Source organism: Schistocerca americana, chromosome X (assembly GCF_021461395.2).
Source record: "Schistocerca americana isolate TAMUIC-IGC-003095 chromosome X, iqSchAmer2.1, whole genome shotgun sequence".
Taxonomy (NCBI): Eukaryota; Metazoa; Arthropoda; class Insecta; order Orthoptera; family Acrididae; genus Schistocerca; species Schistocerca americana.
The window spans coordinates 615164589-615191938 of NC_060130.1; the positions used below are offsets into that span (position 1 = coordinate 615164589).

Consider the following 27350-nt stretch of genomic DNA (forward strand, 5'->3'; position numbering starts at 1 on the left):
AATATCATTTACAACATTTCTCAAATTTGTTAATATGATCCTCAGTTGTGCTGTTCTCCAAATCAGACTTAATGTAAATTCTCTCTCTGAAATCTATACTAACATTATAGCAAAACCAGGATTTCTTAAGGAGTGCAGTGCTGATACACTTTGATATCCTTGGTTGAAATCTGGCCATTTGTGATTTCTCTCTCACATCAAAGCTGAAAACAACCATCCCTAGGAATAGTTTTAGTCAACAAGTTTTCATGGACCCTTCACTGAGACGTTACATACACGTTAAGTTGTAGGGAAGCAAATTGGGCAGATGTGAAGGAATGTTATATAAAGGGATGGGATTTGCAGTGCCATCTCAAAACCTTTGTGTATCCCTCAAAGTCATCCTTTAACTGTTTTATATCTTTCCTACATTAGTTCCATTGTATTGTATCACCATTAGCATCTAATGAGTGAACCACAGGTTCTCTAACAAAGAAATTTATAATTTCTAAATGTATCAGTCCTGGCACAATTGCACCAATTTGAGTGGCAGGTGGCATGGGCACTAGCCAGGGCACCATACTGATATCCAAACACTTGCTGACACCTGCAAGTTCAACACTTATACCATGCTAGCAGCTCTGCAACCATGACTCAGGCGATGAGACATTAATATGCATTTTGAGACATCTTTACAGCTTGACTGTGAATGTGACCTCAATCACAACAAGACCTGCCTTTTTCTTAAGAAAACTGGCTGGCCAACCAAGCTGGGCATGTCAACACAGCCGGGCTTTGAACAGACATCTGCTGTGTGTTGACTTCTGCGGTGAGTTTGCCAACTTTCTTCCTGCTGCAAGCTGCCACCAGATGGGGTGAGAGTTGAATCGGTTCCCTCCTAGCTCTTGCCAATCAATGAAACTCACAATGCTCAGGTGACCATTAGGAGGGCATTGGTTTGAACCACGCCCAATCTGGTTGCAGCATGCTGGCACCCAACATTCATTTTAGGTGGGTGGGTCACAATTGCCCTGCCAGCAGCTTAACAAGAACATAAGGTTGCTGCATCTGACACAGCACTACTGAGGTATGTCAGTTGTGTGAGGTGTAGGCACTACTGGGGCAGTAGCTACTGATGTTCTTGTGACACTGTTTCTCACTACCATGGGCCGTGAGATTGGCGCCTGTGGAACATGGGTGCTGTCAGTTAACACTGGGCCGTGTGACTGGATGAGGGCACACATCTGTAAGTACTGCAGCTTGTTGGAATAATAAAGTTTTCGTGCATGCCGTCTGTCTTGCTGCAGCCACTTTCACCTCGGATGAATTCTCTTAGCCCTTGCCAGCCCATCAAACCTGCAATGATCATATGGGAGAACTATCACCATCCTGACTATCAAAAGGGCATAGGTTCAACCCTCATCCCATCTGATGGTGGCCTACAGCAAGAACAATATTGATAGCCTCACAACAGAAATCACTACACAGTAGAAGTCAGTTCAAAGCTCGGCTGTGTTGACATGCCCAGCCTGGCTGGACAGCCAGATTTTATGCAAGTGAAGGCAGGTCTTGTTGCAGTTGAGGTCACATACATGGCCCACCAAGCTATTGAAATGTCTCAAAATGCTTGTCATTGCCTCAGTATCGGGGTCATAGTTGTGGAGTTGCTGGCATGGCGTAAGGGCCAACCTTGCAGGTATCAGCAAATGTTTGGATTTTGGCATTGGGTCCTGGCTTGTGTGTGTGCCACCACAATTTATAGCTTGTTACCTGGTGGACTGTGTTCATAATTTTTTGTTTTGGAGTAGCTTTCAGATTTCCTTCGATAAATTCAATTAATTTTGAAACTTATTGGTAGATTAAAATACTGTGCCGGACCAGCACTCGTACCCACAACCTTGATCTCTCACAGGCAACTGTTCTACCACTCATTCTGGAAACCATTAGTTTTGTCTTCTTATTTTCATACTTTGACACACCTCTTCTCTAGCTGAATTCAACATCTCTAAGAAGAATTGTAAAAAAGTTCTGTTAAGAGGAAACTGCAAGAGAGAACTGCTGAATAACATAAAATCCAGAAAGATTGCATACCTGGAACATGTTGCATAAAGAAAAATACAAGCTTCTGCATCTAATTGTGAAATCTTCATCCATTTGCATTTTTGGAAACAATTGTCGAGTGTTATTAATTTTTATTTATGTTGAGATATTTTAGTGAAAATGAAATGGTAGAGCTAGTAAATGTGATGAATCTGCATATACTAGTACTCATTTTTCTGTTGGGTTCCTGCTTATTGTCTTCATTTATTTATAAAATTTCACAAGAAGTTTGAGCAAAATTAGTTGTTGGACTGCTTCAGTGAAAGGAAATTTGAACCATTTAGGAGTGCAAGGGAAGATAAACACAAAAATGGTCTCACTTCATAATTTGGGCACTTTTTAGTAAATTGGTGTTTTACCAGTAAATTAGTGCTTCTCTTTCAACTCTTTCTTCTTAAGTAATGTTTTTTTTTTTTTTCAGTATTTTGCAACCTAATATACAATGTTCAGTCACATTATTGTAACCACATGTCAGAAGCCTGAATAGCCACCTTTTGCAGTGCAAGATATGTAGGAATAGTATCAGTGAGGTTATGGAAGGTACAACAGCAATGTGGAGCCATCCCAGCGCCAATGCCATGGTCAACTGGGTTTGGTTTCTCGGTTGAAGATCCATGGTGCCTACAACCCAATCAATGTGATTCCACGTATTCTCGACTGGGTTTTAATCCTTGGAGTTTGATGGGCAGGGAATTATGGTAAACTTTTGCACGTACACTGCGAGCTGTTGACATGTTGCATTATCCTGCTGGTAGATGCCCATTGTGCTGATGAAAAACAAACTGCACATAGGGGTGGACATGGTCCCCAAGGATAGATGGATATGTGTGTTGATTCATTGTGCCTTCCAGAATGACAAGGTCGCCCAGGGAATGCCACAAAAACATTCCCCAGTCCATAACACTCTCTTCTGGTAGCAGGGGGCTTGCTTTCAGATGTTTCACACAGTACATGCAGATGTTTCACACAGTACATGCCAACAGCCATCTGTCTGATGGAGGGTAAAATGTGATTCATCCGAAAGTGCCACCTGTTGCCACTTGGTGGACATCCAGTTGTGGTATTTGTGTGCAAATTCCAGCCTTCGTCACTGATAAACAGCAGTCGGCATGGGTGCATGAACCAGGTACCTGCCACAGAGGCCCAAACGCAGCAATGTTCACTGAATGGTAGTTGAGGAGACACTGTTGTTAGTATCTTGGTTCCTCTGGATGGTCAGTTGCTCAACAGTTGCACATCTATTTGCCCATACATATCTCCGCAGCCATCATTCACCCATTATCTATGGTCTGTGGTACACCACTGTTGCCTTGGCACCGGTTTTGGATAGTGCTATTTTGCCATGCATGGTAGGAATAATGACATTAGCTGCTAGGGGGTGTTAAAAATAAGTGCCAGACCAGGACTTGAACCCGAATTTTTCCATTTCTCACAGTCTGGCACAAATTTTCAATTTTTCCTCATTGATTAATTTCACTGCCCACTAGCAGCTAATGTCACTATCCCTTTGACTAATTGTCATATAAGGCTGCAGGATCAACAATGGTGGCTGTTCCTTTGGGACATGTCCGAAACAACCATCATCTCATATATACCTTTACAAACTTGGCCATTTCGGAAATGCTTCCACCCTTGGCCCGAAAGTGAATGACTGTGTCCTTTTGGACGACATAGAACAGTGACCACACTATCTTCCACATCTCCTGGATACACTTTATATATTGTCCAGTGCTAGTGTTGCCACCTGCTGTCTGTGAGTGGTAATTGCATGTTGATGTCAAACATAGGCTGTGGTCACGTTGTGTGGCTGGACCATTTATTAATGAATAGCTTCAATAGCTAAACTTCACTAATTGTACTTAGTCATTTTATTTGTGTACCTGTTACAACGTTCATTCCTAATGAGAAATGTAAAAAGTCTATTTAAGAAATAGTTCTAAAACAAATCTTTAAATGTCAAGTCTATCATTATGTACTGGCAATAAACTGTAAAAGTAAATTGACAATGAGGAAGCTAGACTGACGTATTGCATCTGTACTATATTATTACTGCATTATGTTTAATAAATTAATTTATTCATCTAATTGGTTGGAAAATTTGTAATTCATTTTGTACATTTTTCCAAATATCAGTGCTGCCATAGCATGTTTGATGATTTTTCTCTCTGCTTCTGACTTAATTGTTCAGTTAGTATCTTTTTGTTTTGTATAAATGTGATTTACTTAAGATGTTAGTACTAGTGAATTATTAAGTATTGTATTTCTTGCAGGTTTTGTTCCCACTGCTGGACAATGTCAGGCGACTTTCAAGTTCAGCAAGCAGTGAGAAAGTGGATACAGGAGGAAATATTTTAATCCATCATTCTAGAAACACTGCCCAGAAACAGTGGGCAGAAACACAGGTGCGGTATCCTTTCATCTCTCTAGGTGAAAGTAATTACTCTACTCAGATGAGGTTTAGTATTAGAATGTCTACAGCTAGCACATTAACTTAATCATTATGTAAATTCCATTGCTTAATAACATCTTGATAGTTTCTTGCTTGCTATTCAATTTGACATTAGTAGGAGAATTTCTGATAAAAAAGATTTTTGTTTTGTATTGTCATCACATTGAATCTCAGTCATTGAATAATTTATCTTTCAACAACAGACATAAGAAGTGAACAAAAAAATAGTTTATTTGCGCAGCCATATGGATACGTTTAACATCTCGGGAAGCTTCACTGCACTAGAAGGTGAAAGATTCTTCTAGCAACAACCATTAGGCTGTGGATAATTTATTTTCTGCGATATCCTTTCTTCCAGAGACACTAAGCTGGGAAGGGGTGCTAGAGAGCCTTTGTCTAATTTTTGAAAGTTAGAGTGACTTACCAACAAGTAAAACTTACAATTGAGGTGTGCATAAATATGTCAGTTACTCAGTGCTCTCCACTCAAAATATGTGAATGTGTGGGACCTACCACACCATTTTCTGAGTTATTTATCACCCATTTTTGTTCACTGTCAGATTTGTGGAGACATGTTTCATTTTTGTATTTCAAATACAACACTACCCGTTCTTCTGTAAAATATTGTTTTACAGCTGTTCATGAGCACGAGAGGAAAACCTTATTCTCACTTTTTGTTGGTTTATTGTTGTATAATATGGATAGAGACAAAAGAAATACATAAACAAGAACATGAATTTCATCAAGCAAAGTGCACACTGCTCCAACAGTCCACGGGTGTCCATAGTGTCCAACGGGCACAATATTTCAGCGATCAGACATGTTGACATCATCAGGTGCGCTGACGAACTCCCACCTGATGATGGTGACATGTCTGATGGTGGAAATATTGTGCCCGTTGGACACTTTGGACCAGCAGTACACCCGTGGGCTGTTCTAGCAAGAAATATGCCAGGAGAAACTGAAGAATCATAAAGTGCACACTGTTTGCAGAATGACAGCAGTGAAGTGCAAGTAGAAGAGTCTCCAAGGATTTAGATTAGTAGGGATTTCAGACAATATTGTATTTTGTTACTGACAGATGGGAAAAATGGCATTGAGTTGATAGAATGAATATAAAATATATAACTTAAATCAAGTACACTTGTAAATGAAAGAAAAGCAGTTGTTAGAGTTTGTAAGGGAAAAAAGTTCTACTTTTCCAGGAACTGGAAGTGAGATTAATTTTCTTAAATAGTAGAGACTGGGCTAAAGAAAAGGAAGAAATGACCATGAGTTTCAGATATTATAATTTTAGTTCAGGCTTATCTTGAGTACTGAAACGTTGCAGTATTTGGGCCATAAAATGCCATTGTGCTCCTCTACATAAAATATTTGAAGTTCAAAGCATCACAATAAAACAAGACATGGAAATTCATCATAAATTTGGTAAAAGAACTGCAACTGAGTTCTTGTTACATAATTGTAATTGTAAAATTATTCTAATTTCTGCTTTTGTTTTAAAGGTGCTTACATTATCAGGAGTAGCAAGGGTTTTCAACACAAAGAGGCAGATTTTACGTGCTGTTCCTGGTGATTTTCCTCGTGCCTGGTCACTTCTCCTTGAATTTATTGAAAACTCTGCATTGAGTAAAAATGATGAGGTCAGTCCCTGTGTCCTACTTGGAATGGACCATAATGTTTAAAATACTTGTTTATGAGTGAATTAATGCTTTTCTTCTCTGTGATTATAGGTTTCCTTAGCTGCCCTGAAAGCCTTCCAGGATATATTGTATTGGAACCAAGACAGTGAAGGAAAATTAGTGACAGTAAATCAAGCAACTTTAACCAACGAAGAGCCAGATATATGGGATGTTGCATGGAAAGTGTGGTGTAATATAGGTGCTGAGAGTACGAAATTATGTTTTGATGTGAAAGAGTTCTATGTTCCTTCACAGCCATTTCTAACAGCACTGATACAGATATTTCCTGCTGTTTTCCAACACACTAGAGAGAGGCAAGTCAATACTTTTGAAAGACAATTTCATGTGCTTATTTTGTTTTTGAATGTATTCATGTCTCATCTGCCATGACAAAGATTTGATTTCATATGCATTTGTTGGGTCAGTTATGCTCATATTTGATTAAAATATATCACATTAGTGTACAGCTGATTTTCGTTTTTAGCAGTAAGTTATGTAACAATGCAAAGTTATAATACTTGAAAAATGGAGAGGGTTGTGTACAAAAGAACTTAAAAGTAATTTGCATTTGGCACTGTAAAGATTTTCTTTAATATTTTGTCTGGGAAGACTCTGTTTAAACAATTTCTAAAGTACCTTAATGTTGTAACAGACAATACTGTAGAGCTTGTCTTTCCACCAATATATATAATTTTGTGTTTGTCCCATTCCCTAAACTGGCTGTAGAAAACATCATTTGTTGTTGCACTTGAGTCAGTTTCTAAGGGGAAATTATCCGAAATAATTTTCACTACATATGAATGTATTTAGTAGATCTCAATATTTTTGTATTATTTGTGAAGCTGCCAAGTAACACTTAAATAAAAAAGGGGGAAGGTTTTCTGATGGTAGAACTGCCTTGAAAAACTTATTTTTCCCTCTGTTTTTCATTTCTTTCATGGTGAATTGCAGTTAAATCAGGTTCTATTGAGTGGACTATTCACAGTGAAAATATCATTGTGCCATGGAAGTCTGGAAGTGTTGTGAAAAATTGTAGTGTTATACAGAATCTCCTAACATGTTGTTCACTAGCCAAACATGAGTAATCTGTACTGTTGCCACATTGTAACAGTGATTATGGATTCGTCCTGATTTGGTATGCAGTTTTCCAAGGTGGCAACAAACCAGAAGTTCCACATTGCATGTTATCTTTAGTCCTGCCACCCCTACTACTTCAGAAACATGTCAATAAAACTTTTCTCTGTCTGAATTTTTAAACTCTCATAACTGTGTAATTTTATATTACAAATGTGGTAATGGAAAGTCCATGGCAGAGTATAAATAATGGATGGGATAAAGCTAACAGCTCCCCATATAGTTGAGGCAGTGAGTCTTTGACAGGCACAAAAATGAGATGTTGCTAGCCTTCAGATGACTCCTACTTCATACCTCACAGAATACACTTACAACCTCAGGACAGTGTAACATGCTGTGTATTTATCTGCACAAGTAGTTTCCCCCTACACATTATTTTCTTGAAAATTTGTTCTGGTATTAAACTTATAAAAATTTAACCAGTATGAAACCAGTAGAATGTACGGGTGGAAAAAACTGGTTTTTTGATGAGTTTTGTATATCATGTATGTGGATTAAGTATATTTTTTACTCACATTCATGAAGTGCTTATAGTGGATACATAAACTCCCCCAGAACTCCTGTACATCCAGAGATAGCTACTTCAATAGCTGAAATCTAAACCTTTACAGTTTTCCATGTGTCATTCTCAGATTTTTTTCATAATTTTGGCTGTACCCATTGTATGGGAGGTGCCCTTTTCTTAAAGACCTGTAGACTTTTTTCAGCATACTAAAATATTCCTCCATGCAGAAGATGCACTTCAAATATCGTACTCATTGACAAATGTCATATCCTTACTTACAACCCGCTTTGACACGTACACAATGCATGTCAGATGCATAAATGAGAAAGCAGCCCAGCAAGTATATAATTTGTTGTAGAAATGAAAACATCATCTACTTTTTTGCCAGATTGTGACACTGGACCTTAATGGTAATGAATTGGAGCATGGCCTGAACAAACTCTCTTCTGTAGGAGAAATGGACTGACAAGCACTTCGTTGTTTGAGTAGGTTTCTGTATAATAGCTAGATGGGGTGTGTAGATTCTATAGGGTGTTAAAAAATTCAATTTCCGTACTGACAGGTATTGTACACAAAAGTTATTTTGAAGAAGATAATGTTGTGATGTTTTGACACCATCATTGTGCCATTGTACAGCCTGTAGCACCGTGCTTTATGGTCACAGTATGTAATATGGAGACATGGAGCCACACATTAAGAGAACTGTGAAACGTCCACTTTGTTTATGGTGCAGCGGAAAGTAGTGGTTGAAAGAGCTCAGTGAATGTACCATGAACATCACTTTGTACAGAGATGTCTGCATTATGATGTGTTTACTGCAACCCGTGATCAACAGAATATTGACAGCACGCAGGCTCAATGCAAGCAGACCATGGGTGATGCGTATGCTTACCTTTAAGGAAGACATGCTGTTACACTTTGATAACAGGCCTGAGGCAAGTACATGAGCCATCGTTGCCAAGTTTGTAATTCACTGTAGTTTATTGCTGAATGTGTTGTGTGAATAGCTGCTTCATCCCTCTCATCCTTCTTCAATACAGGCACTGGGACTGGATGATTATCCACGTTGGCTTGAGTTTGTATGCTGGTGTCTGCCACAGGCTAATAAAGGCCCTAAGTTTCCTGAAGCTGGTTTGTTTATGATGAGGTTCAATGTACTTGGGAAGGCATGTACAGTTATAACAACTTGCATGTATGGGTGGATGAAAACCCACATACAACAGTTATGGGGTCATCAGTGACAGTTTTCAGTAAAAATGTGGATCGGTATCACGGGTGACTGCTTGTTTGGGCCCTACTTATTGCCTCTTCAAATCAGATGGCCAGTGTACAGACATGGTTCCAGCACGATGGTGCCACAGCACACTTCGGAGAACCAGCACATGCTACATTAACTTATAGTTTCAGAAGTCAGTGGATCAGCCAGGTAGGACTTGTAGATTGGCCTGCAAGAGCTCTTTCTTCTTTTTCTGTAGCTACATGAAAACCAAAGTGTATTCTATTCCTGCAGACTTGGAGGAGGAATTAGATCTGAAAGTTCTTGCAGCAGCTCCACACATACAGAACACATCGCACATTTTCCATCGAACATGGAATACCGTGTAACATCAATACTGACTGTGCTGAAGTTAATGGTGCTCATTTTGAATATTTTTTGTAATGCTGATCAGGATTATAAAAGGTGAACCATGTTAAACATTGCATTGTTCTGTTCTTGATCACACCCAGTAACCCCCTGGATACTCTGTATTCTCGCAGTATGCATTTCTGACACCTGGTTGCTTAAAAAAAATATATATATTTGTTTCTGTCTCAATCATGTCTGTCTGTTTAGGAGTTGAACTTTTGATCACCCTATAGATTGTTTGGTTCTTCATTTTGGCAGTAGTGTGTTACAAATGCCAGTTACAAGCCACTAATAAATAGTCAGTATGTCGGAGTTCGAGTCAGAACGTAATGCCAACATTTAAACAATTGAGTGAAAAAGTTAGAAGGTAATGTGAAAACTGAAGCTCATATAACTGTGGGCTTAATGTTTCATATTAATTGAAATTGAAATATAGTTATTGTTTTATGCTTTCAACTTTTGATGTTCTTTTTTTTTCATATCTAGGTTTTCAACAACAGATCTTCTGAAACTTTGTGAGATTCTGCAGAATGCAGTGGCTATTCCTGTTTTGGGTGACATATCTCCATTTGTTCTCCCTATTGTTAGTGATGCTGGGCTCACACAACTTCAAGAAGGTGTTCTTCACTGTATTGAGCTGCTGAAAAAGGTTTGTACAAAATACACACAGCATGTGAAATACTATTTCCAGTATAAGAACTTGTTATCGAATCATGCTGTGCTTTTCCAGGAAGCATTGACTGGCCAAAAAAATATGAAGAAAATGATTGCACCAATATTTGACCAGCTTCTAGCTTTTAGCAAATATGCTTGCCAACCTCCCGTTTTTGGGAAGGCAGACACAAAGAATGGAACGCAAGTAAAAGGGGCTGCAATGGTTAGTATTCATGTTGGATAAAGAAATAATGGTGTTCACAACTGTGTAACTGATGTATGTTATAAAAATCTTATGCTGCTTCATATACTTCAATTTTTTGCTGGTAGCTGCAGACTTTTAGACAAAATGAAATTGCTTTTCAGCTGTCTACTTACCCTGTTTGCCTGACAGTAGGATGACCCCGAGCATAGGATGACCCCCCCCCCCCCCCCCCTTGTTAAGTGGATTCTCAAGGAATTTTTATTTTTAAAGTATTCTGACTAGTCAAATTTACAAACTCTGTTATTAATGTGAAGTATCTTAAAATCTGCCTAAACAGTTAACACTATCTGTTGTAAATAGTCATGGTGTTTTCTTTGATAGAGTATGTGATACTGAAAGGCAATTCATTTTTCATTAAAACATGTGGGAAGTCATTGAGCTAATATTGTTCTGCTTCTTAACGTAAGCCCCACCCTCTTTGTCATCATTATGCACCAGTTTGTACTTGCTTTGAATTCTGCCACACATGGAATTGGAAAATTCCTCATATCTCCAGCAGCTTCATTTGGATAATTTCTCAGGTAATTGGGAAATCTTAATTGTGTTTCTCTCGCATATATAACGTTGCCACTCCAATTCATGAAACTTTCCCTAATTTGGTCCCCTGAAAGTTCAGCTCATAGAACTGGTGAACTATAATTCTTCATCTGATGCCACTTGCCAACACTTGTTTCTGTGATATCTCATTTTCTTCCTACTGCAAGTTGTTTGTGGTCCCTGCATTATGAATAATTATTAACTTCATATTAGTTTTTTGTTGTCAGCATGAATCAACACTGTTATCAAGCAGTAGCTGCTTCAGCATCATTATTGAACCTCACATTTCGTGCATTATGCCATGTTTCAGGTGTCCTGTGTGAAAATATTTATGTTAGAATTGCTGTATCTCTTATAGAAATGTGTATTATCACTGGACATTTGTCCATTTGTAAAGTTGGTTTAGACTAAATTTAGATTCACATGAACTACAGTTTAAATATGGTAGATGTTTGTAAAAAGCAAGGTATGTGAGATGTATTCCCATGGTTGCTACCCACTTGCCACTACTCTGTCCACTTTCGGCTATGCTGGTGCTACTGTACCCCCCACCAACCTTCCTGACCTCATCAAACTAAATCTGTGTGTGACCTCAACTACTAAATCTTCATCTGTGAATGTAAGACACAACCCCTATGTAAGCTGTTACACAACATAAAAACATTGACTTTAGCATCCAGAACTTTATCAACAAATATAAGACAATGCTGTATTTTTTCGAATCATAAATTCAGAAAAAACCATATCTTGCAGTTGGGTAAACAGAGTAAACAGTTCTCTGAGGAATCATGCTAATGAATAAGCAAAAACACTCATTTGCCATATGGTGGACAATTCAAACATTGAATTAGCACATAAACAAGAAATGGAACTAAGTAGCTCTGCTTGCGAACGTCAATTCCCAGAACATGCAAAACACACCTACACCTTCAGCTAGATTACCCCAATGTTGTGGTCTGACTTGTATGAGGGAGAGGGGAGCCACTGGGAGAATAATGTGGTTAAGTGTTCATAGATCTATAAACTCAACTAAGCAGATGGTACTAGAAACTGTGTGTTGAAGGTGATGGTTGCGGGGATGGGGTTAGCAAAGGTGGGTGTAGAACAGCAACTGTCTAAGACTGAGGGCATTGCATAAGCAAATGATGTGTTAGAGGGGCACTTATTACCTACACATTTCAGAGAAACAGGTATTGCGGGATAAGCTTCAAATGGCACTAGTTGTGAAGCAGCTTTTTAGGTCAAGCGCGCTGTGCTTAGCAGTACATATTCTGCTACTGGGTGGTCAAACTTGCTCTTGGTTCCAGTTTGGCAGTGGTCATTCACAGAAACTAACGAAAATATAGTAGTTATTATCACATAAAACATCCATGAAATAATTGCAGTGGAGCTGGTAAACTATGTTGCTTTCATAGGCAGCGGCATTTTTTAATAGGATTGATTTCACCAGTGACAGGGTGAAAATAAGAGGGTCATTCAATAAGCAACGCCCCACATTAAAAAAAAAAAAAAAAAAAAAAAAAAAAAAAAAAAAAAAAAAAAAAAAAAAAAAAGAGCCATTAATATACAAACATGTTAGTTGGTGCTTCACATTGTTCTGTGCGCTGGTGAAGTTTTGAACCGTTCTGGCAGATGCACAGCCGTAGTACAGCGTCAAAATGGCATCTATGTACGACTCGCGTTACAAGCAGCGTGCTGTTATTGAATTCTTATGTGCAGAAAAAGAAACTGTGGTGAACATCCATAAATGTTTGTGTGCAGTGTATGGCAGTGCTGCAGGTGATAGGAGTGCAGTTGGGCAATGGGTAAAGCAGGTTACAGCCTCAAGAAATGCAGAAACAGAGCTCCGTGATCAGCTACGCTTGGGATATCCTGTCATAGCCACTGCTCCAGACATGCTGAATCATGCGAATGCAGTTATTCGTGCCAACCAGCGCGTCACAACTGGACAGTTGGCTATACAGTTGTCGGTCAGCATTGGAAGTGCATCTGCAATGATCGAGACTCTTGGATATTCAAAGAAGTACTCTCGATGGGTTCCACGAATGCTCACAGCAGACCACAAGATTCAAAGAAAGGCCACTTCATCTGAATTGTTGGGGCATTTTGAGACCAACGGAGAGGCCTTTCTGTCATGGATCATGACGGGGGACAAATGCTGGGTGCACCACTTTGCGCTAGAAACAAAAAGGCAGTCCATGGAGTGGCATCATCCTCATTCACAACAAAAGAAGAAATTCAAGACAACCTCCTCTGCTGGAAAAGTCATGGCAACAGTCTTCTGGGATTGTGGTGGCATCATTCTCGTGGGTGTGATGCCAAGAGGGTTAACCATCGGTTCAGAGGCATAAGTGAAGACTGAATAAACTCAAGAAGTGTTTCCAACGTGTTCTATTGGACAAGAATCCAGCAGAAATCTCGCTCCAACACAATAATGCATGCCTACACAAAAGTTGTGGGGTTGGTCATCATTGCCTCATCCACCCGTACAGTCCAGATCTGGCACCCTTAGACTTCCATCTCTTTGGGCCGCTTAAAGATTCTGTATAGGGAACACACCTTGAAGATGACAAGAGTGTCAGTCAAGCAGTGAAAACAAGGCTACACCTACAGGACAAGAGCTTTTACCAGCAGGGAATACATGGTCTCCCATAATGTTGGTGTAAGGCCATAGAATGTGATTGAGACTACATATAAAAATAGGACATGGGAAAGATGTGTTGGTGTATATAGTCACCAAATTCTGGCTCTTAGCAATAAATATGCTCTGAGAAAAAAATGTGGGGCATTACTCATTGAATGACCTTCATAAGATGTCTTGGGTGTGTGCATGAAACAAGTCTTGTACCTGTGTCTTTCACATAGGTATGACACATGGGACAAGGGGTCAGAATCAGAAGTGGCGTAAAGATGTACTATGATATTTTAAAGTTTAAGTGGGGTGAGGATGTTTTACCTGCTTCAGAAACTTTGTGTCGTAATCTATCTTATTTCCCTTGCGTATCCTTGACCCCAAGTCACTGTCGAATGCGGCTCGGAAGTAGGAATTAATTTCTCCCAATACTTAAATTGTCTTGCAATTTTTATTGCTGGTACACTGACTGAAACAATTAAGGATGTGGATACATGAACTCACAGTTTGCAAAGGTAACCTTTTAATCGAATTAAACATTGTAGGGGGATATTACTTTCATACAACATAATGTTCTTGCTTATGTTGCAATTAGAAGCTGCTATTTGCATGAAACAAAGCAGCCATTTGGATGCACTTTAATAACTTCTCTTATGTCTTGACTACATTTTTATTTCCAAAATCACCTTATACATTTTGACATTCTGTCATTTTCAAAAGCAGTGTTATGTCATTCATATAAAATTGTTCATTAGGTACATTTATCACATCAAGTTGTTGATGAACATTTGCACTTGTCCTGTGACTGAGACTGTTAACGTGATGCAGTGTATCTAATGAACAATGTTGTATGACTGACACAACACTGCCTTTGAAAATGATGGATGTCGAGATGTGCAAGGTATTTTTGGAAATAATCAAAGTGTGGTCAAGATGTAAGAAAAGTTATTGTAATTAGAAGTAGCACTAAAATACTGTACAATAGTGTTTAGTAATGTTAAACCATTTTGCTGCGTTACTCCTAAACTGAATGTATATCTTTGACTTCTTTGTACTCCAGAGATCACTTTCTGCAAATTCCATGGAATACGACTAATGTAATTTAATGTAGTTTTCATTTGTCATAACATCTGCGGGCACCGATTTTTTGAACAGGATAGCATGAATATTATTTATGTCATTTCATTTTCATTAATTCCATCGCACCACATTACACCCATTTCATTTCAGTTAACTTAATTTGGTTGATGTATATCTTTATGGTAGGGTCATATCCGTTCTTCTAGTGGTGCTATTCCTGAAAGAGAACTTCTGGTTGTGTGTTCAAAAAATTATGAGAATAATGTAAAAGGCATTGAATATATGGGCTGGTGTTTGAAGGCTTGCTTGAATACCCTAGTTCGATGAACCCTCTGCCAGGAACTTAAATGTGATTTGCAGAGTATCCATGTAGATGTAGATGTAGATGTTGATTACGACAACTGCTTGTTACAAACAGAAGCTCTGAATTCCAATCTTGGTCGAGCCCAAGTTTTCATTTGCCACAACTTGGCATAATTACTGACACATATTGTGCCATATGATTCTTTGAGCTCAGATTACTTCCTGTTTTATGCAGCTTTCTAGAAACAAAAAAAAATTGGAAATTTCAAAATTTCATATTATACATTGAAAACCATCATTTTTCTATATAGTAATGAGCTTTTATCTCATACTGGATACACAAAAGAAGACATGTATCTGATAAATGTTCTTCAACATAGATGTAAATAACGTTTCTTTACTTATGCTGTTATTTCTGGAGAATCTCTTTCCCATTATTCTGTGTTATTTGCTCCTTTGCTAGATTCTTCACTGTCTAGGCAGTACGTCATTAACTTTCCTTTATCATTGTGTAAGAAACATCATTTCCTTTAACTATGGTGCATTCCTATTTGTCTAAGGTTTGTGCTTGATTAGCTGCATACTTTGTTTTCCATGTTCCTGTCCTTGCAATATGTTCCTTATTAGTTTTTTGTATCCAGCACCTTACTTACATTTTACATCTCTAGACACACTTTTGTCTGTTCATTCTGTATGTTATGCTGTACATAGTACCAGATTCCTCTGTTCATCCCCCTAATCACAATTATTGTGGTCTTCTTGTTTGGTCTGATTTCCCTGCCCTACAATGTGCTGTGGATTTCTTCATTTATACTGTGATCTGTTAGCTTCTACTCACCAAATTTCTCATCATTATCTGTGAGCTTCAGTAACTTACATGAATGTACTTTTTGGTGCCCTTCTTAAGCTACTTGCTCGGTCTTTCAGTTTTATCGTTTTTGCTGTGTTTAACGTATCTGTTGAAATAGCACCTTTTTAGCTCATAATCTCTTTTCATTGTGTCTTATTTTTTTGTACTATAAGGTATTATCTAGCTACTTGATGTTCTCAAGTAAATATAGTAAGGAAAATCCTGACAGATTGTAAATAATTTTGGAGGATAGGAGACCACCCACAGAATAGCAGAAGCATTGAGTCATCAACAGGCATACAAAAATTTTGCTAGCTTTCAGAAGAAATCCTTTGATGCAAACTAGAGCGAGTACCACCCCCCCCCCCCCCGCCCCACACACACACACACACACACACACACACACACCTGTGCATCTACATTGTACCACCGACACTGCAGTTAGGGAAGTGGACTGGGGTGGGGATTGTGTTGGTGGGGGTGGTTAGAGGGGAAGAAAAGGTTGAAAGTAGATGGTGGGGTTGAAGGAGGGTGGGTAGCAGGTAGCTAGTGGCTTGGCAGGAGGCAGCAGGTGTGCAGGATAGGAGTTGGTGTGTGTGTGTGTGTGTGTGTGTGTGTGTGTGTGTGTGTGTGTGTGTGTGTGTGTGGGGGGGGGGGGGGTGCTAGTGCATGGGCTAGGTATGTGACTCGTGGGTACTGGAGCCATTGAGGTGCAGCATACGAAGAAGATACTGTGGAGGTGTGGATTGGGAGTCATTGAAAAGTCGGTGGGCTAATAGGTTAGCAGTGGTGGGACCTGTAGGGTTAAAAGAGCAAAGAATGTATTGCAAAGATAACTCCCATCAGTGTAGTTCAGAAAAGCTCTGGTACTGGAGGGAAGGATCCAGATGACACAGGTTGTAAAGCAGTCATGGAACTTGAACATGTGCCAAGCAGTATGTTGTGCCACTGGATGGTCAACTCTATTCTTGGCCACAGTATTTTGATGGCCATTCATTCTGTTAGGCAAATGGTTTGTGATAATGTCCACATAAAATGCTATGCAGAAATTGCAGCAGAGTTGAAACTGACATGGCTGCTTTCACAGGTGGGCCTGCCCCTGATGGGATACGATGAACCTGTGATACAGGACTGGAGTAGGATAAGCTGGGTGGGTGAAGTTGGCAGGTCTTACTGTTGGGTTTTCCGTGATGATATGATCCCCATGGCACGGGAATGGGAATGGCATACTGCTCTATGCCACTACCACTCCCAACCACTTGTTGCAGGGGTGATTGGTCTCCTTTACTCCTAAATAATTTTTTCAAGTCATTTTTAGGTCATTGTGCCAAGTTTTAAGTTGGTGCCTGCATTTATAGCTAGAAGGATGTGTGTGATGAGCAGTAACCTTATTTTCTGTCCAATGAGCATATCTTTTTGTGTAACCATATATTTTCATAGGTATTCTACATCTGCATCTACATTTATACTCCGCAAGCCACCCAATGGTGTGTGGCGGAGGGCACTTTACGTGCCACTGTCATTACCTCCCTTTTCTGTTCCAGTCGTGTATGGTTCGCGGGAAGAACGACTGTCTGAAAGCCTCCGAGCGCACTCGAATCTCTCTAATTTTACCTTCGTGATCTCCTTGAGAGGTATAAGTAGGGGGAAGCAATATATTTGATACCTCATCCAGAAACGCACCCTCTCGAAACCTGGCGAGCAAGCTACACCGCGATGCAGAGCGCCTCTCTTGCAGAGTCTGCCACTTGAGTTTGCTAAACATCTCCGTAACGGTATCACGGTTACCAAATAACCCTGTGACGAAACGCGCCGCTCGTCTTTGGATCTTCTCTATCTCCTCCGTCAACCCGATCTGGTACGGACCCCACACTGATGAGCAATACTCAAGTATAGGTCGAACGAGTGTTTTGTAAGCCACCTCCTTTGTTGATGGACTACATTTTCTAAGGACTCTCCCAATGAATCTCAACCTGGTACCCGCCTTACCAACAATTAATTTTATATGATCATTCCACTTCAAATCGTTCCGCACGCATACTCCCAGATATTTTATGGAAGTAACTGCTACCAGTGTTTGTTCCACTATCATATAATCATACAACAAAGGAACCTTCTTTCTATGTATTCGCAATACATTACATTTGTCTATGTTAAGGGACAGTTGCCACTCCCTGCACAAAGTGCCTATCCGCTGCAGATCTTCCTGCATTTCGCTACAATTTTCTAATGCTGCAACTTCTCTGTATACTACAGCATCATCCGCGAAAAGCCGCATGGAACTTCCGATATCTTTCTGCTCAACAATATCCAGTGTTTCCATGATACAGTATTCAGCTGACCCTTACTCAAAGTAACCTGTGTTTTCAAATAAAATATTTTATGTTCATCAAGGACATTTTGTTGACCTTTTATGACAGATAAAAGCTTTGCACTGGTCTTGGACTTCTTTCCTCTTTCACAGATGGTGTTCTATTGAATGGGTTTTATCTATAAAAGGAAAAGGGTTTGTTTAAATTTCTGGTCGTATGTCCTTTTAAGTGTTCACACATTTCAAAGTACTTGATTCAGAAATGTTAGCCGACTGTCTTTGCAAAGTGAACCATCATTGCTAAGTATGAAGTGAAGTGTACATGGGAATAGTGTTTTAACTGTGAGGCACTTGCTGTTACTCTCAGATGACAGGACTATAAGGGACTAAACAGGCTGATGACATTCTCCATGCTAATATCTTTATTCACTCAATTCACTTCCATTGACAGCCAAGATTCATCCCTCAAAATTTTATTTGTTCCAAAATCTATGGTCCTAGAATTGTGCTTAATTTGACAGAATAATTTTTTTTTTTTCCGTTTGATTCGAAATTTATGCTTCTTGTTTTCTTCATTTTCATTATTGCTGTAGTTTACAACATATCGGCCAGCAGTGAACATCCTTGAAGGATTCATTTACTTTTGCTAGTAGTCAGTCTGCTGTTCTTTTTCTTTTTATGTGTACAGTGTTGTTGTCATCAGTAAAGAATAGTTTTGGCTGTGTTTAACATTGTCTGGAAAGTCACTGATGTGTATCGAACTATAGTGGTCCCAAGAAACTACCTCAAGGAAATGCTTATTTTACTCTATATTGTATATCAGAAATAGTTAATACAAAAAATTACTCTGTTGCCTATGCTGTCTTTTCCCCCTTTACCATGTTTTCCAAATATGATCAGAACCATTCATTTGCCACTATACTTTCCTATAAAGGATAGTTGTAAAATATGCAGTTATCACCCAGAAATAATGTAATTAATTTTTTGTTTTGCACGTACACATCTATAGTCCTAGTATAAATTGAAATCCTTACTAACCGGTACTGTAGCACACTGCCAGAGAAATGAAAAGAATATGACATAGCCCATTGACAAAGTGGAGATGAACTGCACCATTTGTTTTCGCTCCTGTTGTGGTGTGCTACAGTATTGTGGCATGGGAATTTCATTGTGTTTAAAGACTGAAGACACAACCTATGGAAAAAAAAGAATTAACTTTATTTTTCCAAAGTGATGCTTAAATCTCTAAGACTATCTCCATATGTTTTCAACAAAGTCACAGGTCTCTGATAGATCTAAAAATATGCCTTTAGGAAACTGAGAGAGTGTGTAGTGAGCTGTCATCATGTCTGCAAGTGCATTCTGTTGGTTGTGTCGTAAATAGAATATAGACTATGATGTTGTGGACCCCATACATACTGTGAACAAACAATATTTCCAAACATTTGACTAGTACAGAGATTACAAAAATCCATAGATCACTAAAAGTTGGGAAATTTTTTGCTATTATTGTCATTTGAAATCAAATCTTTCTAATAAAATATCAAAATTTTTTGTGGAGTGGACGGGTTTATATTTGAGATGACTTTGGAATTGGTCATTGACTTAAAGCATTTGTAGTAGTAATATCAGTCTATAAAAATGTACGTAAGCAAAACAACTCAAATTACGGCCTCCTTAAACTACTTCTAATTGTTTCAAAAAGTATTAGACAATTGGTCTGTTTGCATAATACTGAGCTTCTTTTTCCTAGTGGAACATATTAACTGCTTCTCAGTTTGACTTCTATGAAGGTTGATTTATGTAGAAACCCATATGTGGTACAGAACAAGTGTTGTTCAGTAACTACAAAACATGGAAACTTATCCTGATTGTATTGTCTACGATCCTGTCAAAACTTTTAATTACCTGTACAATAATATTCTACTTGGAAAACAAAAATGTTGTACCTTTACTGGCATTCATGTTCAGATGGAGTTTTGCATTCATAACAGGAAACTGTGTGTCAATTTGAATAATTTTATTGGAGAGCACACATGGTCTGTCTGAATCATACCCAGTCTTTGAGTGTGAAAAATATATTGTATACTTGGTGGGATTTAGATGACAATCCACTTGTGCCACTATATATTTAGGCCACTGATCCTTCCTCACCAGGAAACTTCTCTGGAAGATTTCTTTGGGAACAGTCTATAGCTTCATTCTTACCTCCTTCATTATCTCGTCTCTACTTTCAAAGTTAGAACCTTCAAGAATGTTCTAAATTTTGGAAATAACCAGAAGCTGCAAGGAAAGAATGTCTCCCATTGCCATTATCAGATTTTACACCTTCTCAACAACAGCTGCATTGTGAGTTATTTTTTGACCTTCCATATTGCTGGCTACTCTGTTGGGGTGTGACCATTTTGGAACTGGTTTTATACCACTCTTTTTATTTGTGTTCCACCATGACATCATCTTCAAACTTTTACTGACTTTTACAAATTGTTTTCCTTTGAGAATCATCTTGGTGCAGGATTTTTACAAAACACATTTAGTCATCTCGTACAATAAATACGTGAAGCACTTTGTGACACAACTGTAGTCCATGAGTGAATGACAAAGCTGATGACAGAGAAAAATCAAAAGTGTCTACATCTATTATGGATACTGATATCATCAGACTGTCATTACTTTGCATCAGAAAACTTGGGGTTGGATATTGAGCGCAAGCGTGCGCGCACTTGCGCACACACACACACACACACACACACACACACACACACACACACACCATAAAATAGGGACTACCATGAGGTTCAATGTTGGAGCGACTAATCTTGTCAACCTACATACATAAAGCACTGGAAAAGTCCTAGGTAGAATACAAATAATGAAAGGAATAACAGTAATAACACTCAATATAGTTTAGACATTGTGCGATTGACAGGCACATAAACAAACCTGAAATCCCCATTAAGCTCAGACAGTCCTTTATTTCACACCTATTCTCAACCCATCACCAGAAGTGTCATAGACTATGTGATCAAAAGTATCCGGACACCTGGCTGAAAATAACTTACGAGTTTATGGTGCCCTCCATCGGTAATGTGGGAATTCAATATGGTGTTGGCCCACCCTTACCCTTGATGACAGCTTCCATTCTTGCAGGCATACATTCAGTCAGGTCCTGGAAGGTTTCTTTGAGAATGGCAGTCCATTCTTCACGGAGTGCTGCACTGAGGAGAGGTGTTGATGTTGGTCGGTGAGGCCTGGCATCAAGTTGGCGTTCCAAAAGATCCCAAAGGTGTTCTATAGGATTCAGGTCTGGACTCTGTGCAGGCCAGTCCATTACAGGGATGTTACTGTCATGTAACCACTCTGCCACAGGCCATGCATTGTGCGCACCATAACATCGCTGCCTCCGAATTGTACTGTTAGCACTACTCATGCTGGCAGATGATGTTCACCGGGCATTCGCCATACCCACACCCTGCCATCAGATCGCCACATTGAGTGAAGTGAATCACGGTACACAATGTTTTTTCACTGTTCACTCATCCAATGTTTACACTCTCTACACCAAGCGATGTGTCGTTTGGCATGTACTGGCATGATGTGTGGCTTATGAGCAGCCGCTCAACCATGAAATCCAAGTTTTCTCACCTCCCGCCTGTCAGTACGTGCAGTGGATCCTGATGCAGTTTGGAATTCCTGTGTGATGGTCTGGATAGATGTCTGCTTATTACACATTACAACCCTCTTTAACTGTCAGCAGTCTCTGTCAGTGAATAGATGAGGTCGACATGTACACTTTTGTGCTGTATGTGTCCCTTCACGTTCCCACTTCACTTTCTCATCGTAAACGGTGGACCTATGGCTCTTTGGGAGTGTGGAAATCTGGTATTCTGCTCTCTCATGATGTCTGATGACTACTGAGTTCACTGATATGGAGTACCTGCAGTAGGTGGCAGCACAATGCACCTAATACAAAAAATGTATGTTTTTTGGTGTGTCCGGATACTTCTGATCACATAGCTTATCTTTGTGGAAGACTTGGGTGCAAGACCTGCACTATTCACTCACCTAACATGACCTGTTCCATTCCAGGAACATGTATGCCCTACCCTGTCAGAGGCAGCGAAGGTAGACATGTCGTGTTCCAACTATACAGGGTGATTCAAAAAGAATACCACAACTTTGAAAATGTGTATTTAATGAAAGAAACATAATATAACCTTCTGTTATACATCATTACAAAGAGTATTTAAAAAGGTTTTTTTTCACTCAAAAACAAGTTCAGAGATGTTCAATATGGCCCCCTCCAGACACACGAGCAATATCAACCCGATACTCCAGCTCGTTCCACACTCTCTGTAGCATATCAGGCGTAACAGTTTGGATAGCTGCTGTTATTTCTCATTTCAAATCATCAATGGTGGCTGGGAGAGGTGGCCGAAACACTATATCCTTAACATACCCCCATAAGAAAAAATCGCAGGGGGTAAGATCAGGGCTTCTTGGAGGCCAGTGATGAAGTGCTCTGTCTTGGGCTGCCTGGCGGCCGATCCATCGCCTCGGGTAGTTGACGTTCAGGTAGTTACGGACAGATAAGTGCCAATGTGGTGGCGCTCCATCCTGCTGAAATATGAATTGTTGTGCTTCTTGTTCGAGCTGAGGGAACAGCCAATTCTCTAACATCTCCAGATACTGTAGTCCAGTTACAGTAGCACCTTTGAAGAAAAAGGGACCAAAAACTTTATTGGCTGAAATGGCGAACAAATGTACAACTAAATGAAACTTTATAGCTCCCTTAATTCGCCGACAGATAGTGCTTAGCTCTGCCTTTTGTCGTTGCAGAGTTTTAAATTCCTAAAGTTGTGGTATTCTTTTTGAATCACCCTGTATTATAACTTTTCCACAGACTTTTATGAGGGATTCACTACCAACCAGTGGTCCACATGAATAAAGACTGCTGTCAAGCTGTGGCCAAGAGCAAAGTTGATAGCACAATGGCAGAGAATACTGTTGAGCATAGCTTGCTCGACTTCTGTGGTTGCTTCACAATCCATCCCATGTGGATCTATCCTCAGTTTCCACTCCCCTCCCCTGTCCCCAGCTCACTGAGACGTAGACGGGGAATTTTGTGTACAACACGTCCCCTGATGCCTTGGCCATATACCCAGTTTCCACTGGCATGAACTACTTACACATGCATCCCACCACCGCCACCACCACCACCATCACCACCATCCGCACTGCTGCCGCCACCGCCACCACTCCACCCTCACATGCAAGTTAGTGTTTTGACATGCTGAATAGGAAACACTACTTACACCACTTTAAAGATGGCGGCTAGTGAAGTTATTCGTATAGGAGTTGTATAGCTTCTGACCAAGGAACTTACGATGCCATTGATAGGCAATGGGTATCTTGTAGGAATTGTTTGGAGACATCCAATAAGCTACTAAGGAAGCTATCTGCTGAGGATGGTGTTTAGTTCAAAAATCATTTTTGAATAAGAGTTATCAATTTTGAAATCCTTTTGAGTCACATTTCTGACTCTATACAGAAGTGCAATACATGTATGTGAGATGCTGCACCAGCTCACATTAAGTAACATGGTGATATCTGACAACAGAAATAAGAGTATAGCATTCCAAAGTGTGCTATTTCTAAATTTGGATGTTAGCTACAATATATTGAATGTACATTGGAAATCAAGGTTTCTGCTGCAAGCAATACTATGCTATTTAATTTTAGAGTTATTCAATGTGCAGACCGGCCATAGGTGCTGTAAATATTAAATTTTCTTTACCTGTACAGTACTTAATTTTGTAACCAAATTTGCACAGCTGAACAGTCATTACTCGCAGAAAGCAGCAATAGGGTCATTGTTGTATTTACATAGAATTTCAATATGGGTGAAGGGTAGCTTTAAATTTCTAAAACCACAAAATAAATTTCCATTTCACCATTTTATTATTATTATTATTATTATTATTATTATACTGAAATAAAAAATATCTATAAGGTATTGATTGTTCTGCTGCAACATGAATCTCACTAAGTTCACACTCTGTTACAATACTTTTAGAATCCATTTCATCACTTTAAACAATGGTGTAGACTTTATTACAAGTTAGTGATAATAACGAATTTGCTGAATGTTATAATGAGATTCCTATTATACAATTTGAAACCGATTTGCCACGTCACAAAAAATTTATTTATGTAATTGAAGATGAAGCCCATAACATTGTGTAAGTTAGCATGACAGTCTGCAAGTAGGGTGTTGGCATATGTACTGGTAGGGGCGTGTACTTGTATGTAATACAAACCTGTGAAAACGAGATTTAAATCTCCTCTAGCCCCTTTTTTACACCCATGTCCCCATGCATCCCACTTCAAAATGCAACTTTCCTTGTCTGCTCACTTGTACCACACTAGTGTTGTGTTTTCTTAGTGCCTCTCCATTCCAGTCACCACACTCCCTGCCCTCCAACACCACTTTCCCATCTTCTGATTCCTTCATTCACTCCTCCCAACAGAACCCCTCACCCTATTTGAGATGTGATGCCAGAAAAGTATAGCTTGCTGGGGCAATGAAGCCACATGTGTGCTTTTGTTAGTTTTTTAGCTTCAAGGAAGAGCATTACCTTAAAGTTTAGCGATGTTTTCTATCTGTTTTTGTGCCTGTTGGCCACTTGAAGCATTGACTGAATTGTGAGTGATTACGTTTACTTCTTTCATTATTTGTAACCTATCTGAGTGGCCTTCATAAATTTTAACTGATGGCTCAAAAACTGTAAATTTACTGATAACCCATTCACATGAATCAAGTGCCTAAACACAATGATACTAGACTCAGCTAGAATGGTAGCTAAACGAGCCTGCAACTGGTTTACAGCAAACACTTTCATGCCTTAATCCCATGATGATTCATATTATGCAATTTCAGATGAGACTATTGACCTTCTGATACTTAGACATGTTTCATAACATAAATGAGTAATGAAACATGTCTAAAATTCTTTGATGTCCTCAAGTTAACATGTAAAATCAGAAAATTTATCAAAAACCTTTATTCTGAGTTTTTTCCTTCTATAAAATTATCTAAACATATAAAGGGTATTATGTTTTAACTGTTTTATCATTATCATTATTATTATTATTATTATTATTATTATTATTATTATTATTATTATTTGTGCCTCAGGGAGAGTGGATGGCTGTGAATTACATTCCATTTGGTGAAAAGGCTTTGACTATGGCCATAGAGTTGTACAGAATCACTGCTAGTGATATGTCTGTGATAAATGCCTGTGTCCTGCACAAAATTATTTGTGTAAGTAGCTCAATTTCCTGTTACATATTGGATTTTTCTCCTAGTTTGTGTGTTAATTTCAGTTGAGAGTGAGTGCATGTGTGTGTGTGTGTGTGTGTGTGTGTGTGTGTGTGTGTGTGTCACTCACTCATATGAAAATCTTTTTTCAGTGACATTATTGAGTGTTAATAGTTCAAGTAGTTTGTAAGCTTTCATAGGTCAGTGATGAGTGCTATTTTTATTGGACTGTTAATGTTTTACAAACATTCAGGATGAAATCAAAACTATTATGTAGTGTACCATAATGACCTGTGTTGGGCTGCCGAAAGTGATGTTCAAGACAGGAGAGACATTCTTTCGATTTCCAAGTCTAATTTTGGAATAGTGCCTCTAATTTTTGGCCTGGAAAATCACACCGAACCTAGTCAAACTGTAATTGCTTTTATAATATTTTGATGTAAGAGCAGAAGAAGATGGACTGTCAGTTCAAAAGCAGATTTGGCAAATTCCAACAGTCATCAAGGCGGATGAACCAGAGTGGTGTCTGTACTCCAGTGGAGCAGCCACAAAAGTCGTCCGACCCCAGTGGGGCGGCCTGATTACATCCTCTAGGGCTAACCACCTCCATTGTAACCACACTACTACAAATGCAGTAACCAAAGTTGAAACTTCGGCTTGTAAAGCTGTCATGAAGCATATGATAATCACAAATATACCCCAGGGGGCTAATAATCCCTCGTTTACCGAGGTCAATGTGAGCAGGCTATTGGATTCTGGGGAGCCTGCATCATGTGCGAAACAAAAGTGTGAACCTGCCAGTACCTCAAAATCCAATTTAAATCACGGACACAAACTCAGACTGAAACAGGCTTTTAAAATGGCAACCATAATTATACAATGATGAAGGTGGGCAAGCTAAAGCAAGTTCTTGACAGTATGAGAGAACTTGGGATTGGCATACTGGCACTACAGGAAACAAGACTCAGGGACAAAAGCATGATGGAATCAAAGGGGTATGTAATTCTGAAAGGGAAACCCGGTGTTGGGGGGCCAAAGCAACCTTTTATATTTGGCACAGCCGTTGTAGTAGATTGTAGATACCTGGATAGTATCACTGCGTGGAAGGGCATAAGCAAGAGGCTGTCATATCTGACAATGAAAATAGGAAACAAAACCTGTACAATATTAAATGCACATGCACCAACAAATGATAAGAACAAAAAAGACAATGCAGTAACTGAACATTTTTATGCCACTTTGGATAAGGTAGTGACAGATGTGGACAAAAGAGGTGTCACTATTTTCGTGGAGATTTTAATGCGCAAATAGGCACGGAAAGGAAGTTTAGAGGTCCTGTGGGAGATTATCCAGCCCACAAGAGAACAAACAAGAATGATGAGAGATTAGTGGACCTCTGTAGGAGACACCAGATGAGAATAATGACCACCCTTTACAAAACTAATGTAAGCAAGAAAACAATGTGGGTCAGCCCTGGAAACAGGATTGGGGAAAAACAGCTAGACCATGCAGCAATCTGTGACAGGAATCACAGAGAGATTATGAACACAAAAGTGAGGAAAAATAGCAGGATGGAGTCAGATCACTACCTTGTCGAAATAAAATGCAGATGGACACCCAACAGAGCAAGGAAACATAGGACCATAAACACTCACAGAATTGACCTAGATCTTCTGAAAAAACACAGAGCAGAGTATGCAAAGAGAATGGTAGTTCAGAGTGGTTGGAAGAGAGTGAGACATATGATGGAAGAAGAAGCAGTGCGACTGGCTACTAACAACAAGAAAAGGAAGCATGAGTGGTGGACAGATGAATGTGAGAACACAGTTGAGACCAGGAGGAAAGTGTGGATGAAATGGCAATCCTGTAAAAAGCAAGAAGACTGGTCGAAGTTCCAGAATACGAGAAAAATTGCTAG

At 39.3% G+C, this 27350-nt stretch overlaps 1 protein-coding gene across 1 annotated transcript in view; it reads left to right on the forward strand.

Moving 5' to 3' along the window:
• LOC124556853 (protein MON2 homolog) overlaps positions 1–27350 on the forward strand; it is a gene marked incomplete in the record, with an annotated part of 217153 nt that overhangs the window by 130004 nt on the left and 59799 nt on the right. The window contains 6 exon segments of the mRNA XM_047130874.1: positions 4350–4481; positions 6034–6171; positions 6262–6524; positions 9963–10125; positions 10207–10353; positions 25307–25435. Of these exon segments, the coding sequence (XP_046986830.1) occupies positions 4350–4481; positions 6034–6171; positions 6262–6524; positions 9963–10125; positions 10207–10353; positions 25307–25435 (972 nt within the window).